This window comes from Primulina huaijiensis, unplaced genomic scaffold (assembly GCF_012295235.1).
Source record: "Primulina huaijiensis isolate GDHJ02 unplaced genomic scaffold, ASM1229523v2 scaffold25443, whole genome shotgun sequence".
Taxonomy (NCBI): Eukaryota; Viridiplantae; Streptophyta; class Magnoliopsida; order Lamiales; family Gesneriaceae; genus Primulina; species Primulina huaijiensis.
The window spans coordinates 495,400-503,168 of record NW_027356198.1 but is presented as its reverse complement, the minus strand read 5'-3'; the positions used below and the strand labels follow the sequence as shown (position 1 = coordinate 503,168).

The window sequence follows — 7,769 nt, the reverse complement described above, 5'->3', positions numbered from 1 at the left end:
ATTATTATCATTATTATTTAAATTAAATTACTATAAATAAAACTATTATAAATTTATTTCATTGTATTACTATTATTACAAATATATTAGTATTGTTATATATTTATAGTAATATTACTTAGGATTCAAACAAAAATTAATTACTAAAACTTAACTTTTAACTACGATGACATATACAGTAACTTAAATAATAATAGTACAAAAAATATTAAATGATATATATTTATTTATTATAGAAATATTATTAATATTTAAAACTATTATGATTTAAAACACTATCATAATTATTGTCATTTCCTACAAAATTATATATAACAGAGCTATGTATATTTGCAAATGGAAGTAAATAGACAAAAGTAGAATCCGTGGCAGTCTGCCACGGATTATACTTTTTTTTTATTTTTATTTAGTAATAAAATATAAATATATTTAACTTAATAAACATCTGGATAACAATGTCAGAATCCGCGACAGTATTTTCCGGATTGTTATAGTTTTGTAAAACTTTTGAATTTGCGATATTTTTATAATTTTTTATTTTTTATATATTATTTTTTAAAAAAAGCCCCAATTTACCTGCTCCATGCTATCACACGTCAAAACACCAAATATGCAAGGCACGCCTGCAAGTCAATATAATAAAGATACAAATCAATCAATCAAGACTACAACAATCTATTCAACAGCTCAGCATGAATGATCAATCAAAATATTTTTTTCCTTTCCAGAACCGCAATATCCTATCCAAGTACTATCTCGTTGTCGCAACATGGAATTGGGTATATAGAATCCACAAAGTGAAGGATGGAAAAAAAATCGTCTCAGTGAGGGACTAGGAAAAAAGATGAAGAAGCAAAAATCATAGTGTATTGTTTTTACTCCTTATTCTTTTCTTAAAGGTTAATTCTTATTAAATGAAGAGCTTATCAAAAGATGTCTAGAAAATATTCGCATCCGAAAAAGAAAATATTGCTATATTGGTAGTGCATAGCATATAATCCAACAAGCAAACCAAAACCTTGATTGAAACCCAAACGGTGAACTCAAAATGCCCGAAAATGGGAGGTGGATTTTAAATGCACCAATTTTTTTATTTTATTCTGTCATACATAAGTCACCTGAATTCAGGCCAGCTGACAATACTCCAGAAGCAGCCGAATTAGCCACAGCATCATAGTGGGTGGTATCACCTCTAATCTACTGGTCAAAAAGGATACAAAAAGAGAAGTCAATTATTATTACTTATAAAAGGCAACAATAAATACATCAACCAATAACAAGAATAGTTACATATATGAGCAGCAAAAAAGGACATCACAATCAGCAGAGCAGGAGGCGGGAGGAAACCATGAAACTTCAATCACTTAGAACCTGTGTTGAAAAAGCTTACCACAGCTCCAATACACACGATTGCTTGGTATTTTCGCGATTTTCCAAGTTTCTCAGCAACCACGCCGATTTCAAAACTACCAGGAACCCAAACAACCTAAGGTAAGATGAAAAAAGATGCAATTTTTCAGCTTTACGTACAAAAAACCAACACATATATAGGATGCAACTTTATAGTCAGAAGATTTTCCATGTAATACAACAGCACAAAAGCTAAATCAAAGTCAGTCTAACAAGACACATTGCAACCAGTAGCACACAACAACGTTTCTCCTTCTAGGTTTGTGCTGTATTTTGCATGGCTCAACTAATATTTACCAGTATATCAGAATCATGATAGGAAACAAACACGCGTTACACTTCATCGCACAGCTGTTTTCCCCCAGCAGCTTTCTTTAAGTCGATTTTAGTGAACTTATTCTGATCTCAAATCACAGCTTCCTTGCATTCGGTCATTTATTCAGAAGAAATGCAAATCAGGTCTTCGATATTGGAATAAAGTTGTCAATTTACAAAAATAATTACTACCATGATACTGAACTAGTGAGAAAGGGACACTGTGCACTGCTTGATAAAGATTAGAATAAGCATCGGATGACAAAGATGCACCGCAACCAAATATTAATATTCACAAGGGAAAAAAAATCTTTCCTACATAGAACATTTTATATAGTGGACACAGAGCCACTTTCGTATTACATGCATCTATGTAATGTTCACTTACTAATTGAAAAATGATAAGAAGTCAGATGACTAACATCAATATCCTCTTCTTTAACTGAATACTGCTCGAAAGTTTTTAAGGCTCCCACAAAAAGCGGCTTAGTAACAATCTCGTTGAACCGCGCCACCACCTTCACACCAAATAGATAAGTAAGCATATAAAATTTTCATTAAGATACGGATAAGTAGATTTGAACCTTCAAATCAAAAGCTCAACACCAAATATAATAGAACGTAAATAACTCTGGCAAAAATATTATATAAAACAAGTTATCTAAATTTACGCACGATGGCAAACCGGAGGCCCTCGGCAGAGGTAACTGATCCAGTCAACTGCCGAACAGCCAATGTATGCAAAGCGTCATCTTTCTTTCTCGACTTCTCAATAGGAAACCCAAAACCTGAAAACAATGCTCACACAATCAACAACAACATATATACATTTGCACACCAAACAGAACCCTGACCAAAAAGAAATAACAACCACCACTCAACAAATTCACAGAATCAATAATTTTCTACCAAACTTGTCCATCCATTTAAAAAACACACAGATTGAATCTAAATTTAACAGGAAAATCAACCAGAATCGAACGCAATTGGAACACAAAAAGGATCAAAACAGAAACGGGAAATAAAAAACAAAAACCAACCTACGCGAAGCGAATGAGCAGTAGGCGCAGCTAAACTCGCGGGCTTACTATTGCACGTATCATAGCAGCAGTAAAGCGAACATTGGTCGAGAGATTTCTGAAGATTCGTGAAATTGATACGAGATGTAGGTGGAAGAAGAGAACTAAACGAAGCCATTCTTCCAGAAAGAAACGCAGCACAGAGACGGCTTCCTCGATTCTTCCACTGTTAGTGTGAGGGTTAGCTCGGAACGGGTCAATCAATTGAGTTGGGCTTTGAAAATATATTTGGGCTTAATGAAGTTTCTGTTAGGTCAATGTCCCTTATTATTTTGGGCTTTAAAACATGTTTAGTCATCTTGTCTTAATTATTACGTAAAAATGCATTCCTTTCGACTTTGTACTACTTTATTGCTGGCCTGCTCATAGATATTCTAATTTTAAATATAGACATGAAATTGATTTAAAATATGATAATCAAAGAAATATATGTGATGCAGATAATTTTATAAACATTCAGCAATAATAAAAATAAATAAATAAATATATTTTTATTATTTAAAATATCTAATAATACTACAGTATATGTAAGATCCCAACCCAAACAAGAAGCCCAGCCCATTTAACATATATATTATTTTGTTTTAAAATAATAATAATAATAATAATAAAAAAAAAAAGAATAATCGTGAATCTTCTTTTCTATCTCCCCGTATACTGCATCGACCAAAGCTTCTTTCTTCTTCATCATATTTCGAAACTTCATCCGTCGATTGTGGTCGTTCCGCTTGCCCAAAAATTAAAGTAACTACATATTCGGAAAATCCGTGACGAGAGCTATTCATTGATATCACTTTTGCTAGGAAAACTCGCGACTCCCGTAAATTCATTAGATACCGTCGCCTATTTTCGCAAGAAAATCAAGATGAAGCCTTGATTTAGAGTGTTTGAAGCTTGAGTTCGAAGCTTAGAACTAAATTTGAAACTTTCAGAGGTATATTTCAGAACTTAGGGTTTCGAATTTTGAGTATTTTAATTCATTTGAATTCCAACAATTAATATATATTGTATTATTGATTGTAGATGCTATATCGGAGCTAATTAGAGGTATTAAAAAATTTCAGAATTTATTTGGACATAATTTTGAAAATTCATAAATTTTAATTGGGTTTTCGAATTTTAGTGTTCAATAATTAGGGGTTTAGATGCTATAGAATTGTCGTATATTAATTTTACAAATTTTAAAGTCTAAATTATGGATTTTGGGATTTTAGTCTAAATTAGTGAATATTAGAAAAATAAATTGAACTTGATATGAAATGCATTATTTGCCACAGAATCGGATTCTTGGAGAAATCCTTAAGATATTTCAGTGGTAAATTAGGTGTTCAGTTGAGTTACGCATGAACTGTTTCATTATGACGTCTATAATGATGTGGAAAGATATTCAGTATTTTGTAATGAGTTGTGGCGTGCCTTATGTGCTTATGTGAATAATTCGATTGCATTCATGCATTTATTTGAGTTGATATTATTAGTGCATAGCATTTCTAGCCTTGACTCCGTTGATTGCTATCATTATTGATCTGTTGAATCATCTATGGAGCGAGTGATAGGATTAGATCACTCTTGACATCTCATCGATGGAGCGAGTGATATGATTAGTAAACTCCTGATGACTGCAAGAGGACTGACCGGGTCGCCACGGGACCTCGATGCTATGTGCATGGATGAGTTGCGGCTTGATGTTTCGTTGCTGCATTCTTGGCACGGGTGGCCACTGTTCCTATTGCTTATGCGTTTCATTTGGACTCTGTTTTGGTATCCGTTATTTCGTTGTTACCTACACGCATTGTATTGCATTTCATTGTATTTTACTTGACTTTATTTCATGTAAGTTATATTTGTCATAATTTTACTGTTTCGTTGTACAGGAGCCTGACCCTCTTTTCTTTTTATGCTGTGGATGCTTTTAATGCCATAGCAGGTTATCTAGGAGGATTTGACGCGTCTGGTAGCGGTGCCCAGTAGTTGGATTATTGTTGAGAGTTCCCAGCTATATAAGTAAATATGTGTGTGTATTATCTTATCGAGTTATATATTTGTCAGGGGATGCCCATCGTAGTTGTAGTGTTGCTTTTACGATATTTTGGATGGTTGTTGTGTGATCGAGCCTTGTCGGCTCTGCATGTGTTAGTCCTGATCATTACGGCTGTATGTTTGTGAATTGATGTTATGACTTTATTTCGAGTATATATGTTGGTTGTGTTGTTGGAAATTTTTGGGATGTCCTACTTATTGGGAGGTCATGCCGAAATTTCTATTGGCCCAATTAAAATGAAAATTTTTAATCGCTTTCGCTATTTATATTAACGAATCCTGTTTGTTTGGTCGTTAAATGTTAATCAGGAACACGGGCCCTCACAATATATACTCTTGATACTAACAGGATCATCACAGACATCCACAACATGAATGAAAAAATTATTTCTATATTGTTTGAGTTATTATAATATTTAACTATCTAAAGTATTATTGTAATGAATATTACTGAATTAATCACTAACTTTGCAATCAATATGTTCCATAAATAAAAATTTGAAACTACAATTTTAATTTTGTTTCGCGATTTTGGTCCTCTATGTTATTTAATTTCGGTATTTGTAATGTATTTTTAAATGTTTGACAATTATAGTCTTTTTAATCGAAAGTGTGATGTGACACTATACACATCAGCAATGTTAGGATCATATCAGAGTTTGGAGGGGTGAATAAATCTTGTTAATTATTTTGCTAAACTTGAGCTGAATTTAAGACTTCTTAGCTTTTTAAAACCATTTTTTAATGGCAAGATTGAACACGACTACTAAAATGAATTTGAGTGTGAAAAAGGTCCGACTAGACTATTGAGATCATATATATTTAATGAAAGCGATCAACTAAATTGACGACTTAAAAAAATAAAAAGACAAACAAAAGTATTGCGTAGATGTTCGAAGATAATAACTACTACGTCATTTCTTCTTTTATTTATTAATGGATTAATGGATACGTTAAAAAAACTTTGATTGGTGCAACCCTTCCACAATTCCATTTCAATTAAGAATTAGCACTGCCTAAATCGAAATTTTTAGTGATAGTTTTACAACAAACTCTTGCTAATTAAGAATCATCGGTTTATTATAAACAGCATATTTTCTTATAGATAGCTGGAACGACTATAGTTGGTAAGTTATCACAAGTTAATCCTTGATTATCTGATATGAATAGGTAAGCGTGTGTTATGTGAGCTGCTTAATATTTGAAATAGCTGGAGTGTTCAAAATATTGTATATTGCATATTGGAAATACTTGAAAATTGTTGTTCTTCGATGTTCCAAATCTGTTGGAACAGAAAAATTTTCAACAATCATTCGTACTATCTCCCAACAACATAGTATTGTCAACTTTTCTTCATCGTACACTCAATTAAATGTTCATTTAATGCTTATTTGTTTTTTTAGGGCTTTGGTTCTTTTATCTTCTGAAAAGTTGGTTGTCTCAACATTTAGAAAACATTCATATCAATCGGCAATTGATATGATACTGTGCATGATACTTTATCTGATAGCATCGAACAACTCAAGTTTATCGTATCTATCTTGATCGGTTGGAGTGCAATTAAAGTTTTAATGTTTGACTTTGGACACTTTTTTTGATAAAGTGGTCCGGTTAGGAGCAAAATCTAAGTGATGATCTTTTGATGATGTCTGCAGCTTTAGTTTATGATAAAACAATAAGCGACTTGCCTTGTTCAGCGGCTAGAATGCTGTAAGTATATAATAACATTAGCTGAATCTTGAAACAATTTGATGTTGTTTTGTCATCACCAAAACTAATGGTGTTTCATATTTCAACAAGCGTAATGTCGGAGCTATATTGTATACATTGCATATGCGTCACATCAGTGTTGCGTTAGAAAAAATATTAAAATTGTAAAAATAACATAAATATCATACTAATAATGAATTTGATAATATAAATGACCAAATCGTAAAAAGATAATTATCCAGTTAAATATCGCATGACCATCGAATTAACAGTTTCAATAAATTTAATGGATTATTCTATGTTACACCTGAAGTATTTCTCCACTATGATGTGGTCAAATGTTAGTCATTGGATTATCAACATATATACCAACTTTCATACAAATGCGAGAGAGTCACATGATATAATGATATTGAAATAAGGAGAAAAACACTCTCAGTGTAACGTAAACTAACATATTTTCATATACATAATAACTAATATAATTAATTATTAGGAAGAAATGTTTTATTTACACTACTTTATTATACACTCAAAATTTCAAAATTTAATTTATTTGTATTAATTGACAAACCATCAACATGGTCATTATTACCTTCCATTAATTTTTTTTCCATAAAAAAACTGTGCTTATCGGAGTTTAATCTATATAACTGATGGATGTTTTAGATGAATAAAAAATAAAAATAAAATTCGACAGACACGTGATATATAATATTTTTTTTTTCTGAAAAAAAATGATTCAGAATGATATACGACTATTACATATGTCTGAGTAATTCTAAAAAATATACAGCATTTTTTTTTATTCATATTTAATACTACTATTTTTGCATAAACGTAATATATAATATTATAATATATATACAAAACTAAATATTACATTAAAATGATTTTCCACCACTCGTGCTGATATTTTTGCACACATTGTGTGTGGAAAGTAGTTGACCAAAGTATGGAGATCCACGACAACATTAATTTATTAGCATTATTTTTGTGAGTAGGGACCCGTTCTACGACCTAAAAATCTAATTCCTCATCTCAACCGAACCTAAGAAATGAATAATTAAAAAATAATATAATAAACCAAATCTCGAGGGAAAATTAATTATCCTCAATTTTCAGCGTTCGAAGTGGGAATTTGTGATCGGATGTGTTTTGCATGTCATTTAAATTAGAAAAAGAGATTTTGAATTTGTGATATATATATACATA

General features: G+C 31.5%; 1 protein-coding gene across 1 annotated transcript; it reads right to left on the bottom strand.

Annotated features, from left to right (window-relative positions):
- Nucleotides 1–555: 555 nt before the first annotated feature.
- Nucleotides 556–3,003, bottom strand: LOC140967591 (6,7-dimethyl-8-ribityllumazine synthase, chloroplastic-like). The gene is made up of 6 exons (XM_073428202.1): nt 2,766–3,003; nt 2,401–2,513; nt 2,148–2,243; nt 1,391–1,486; nt 1,119–1,197; nt 556–623 (listed from the first exon to the last, which is right to left on the bottom strand). Exons 1-6 carry the CDS (start codon nt 2,920–2,922, stop codon nt 556–558), a joined length of 609 nt encoding a protein of 202 aa, XP_073284303.1. The 5' UTR covers nt 2,923–3,003.
- Between the last annotated feature and the right edge of the window lie 4,766 nt (nt 3,004–7,769).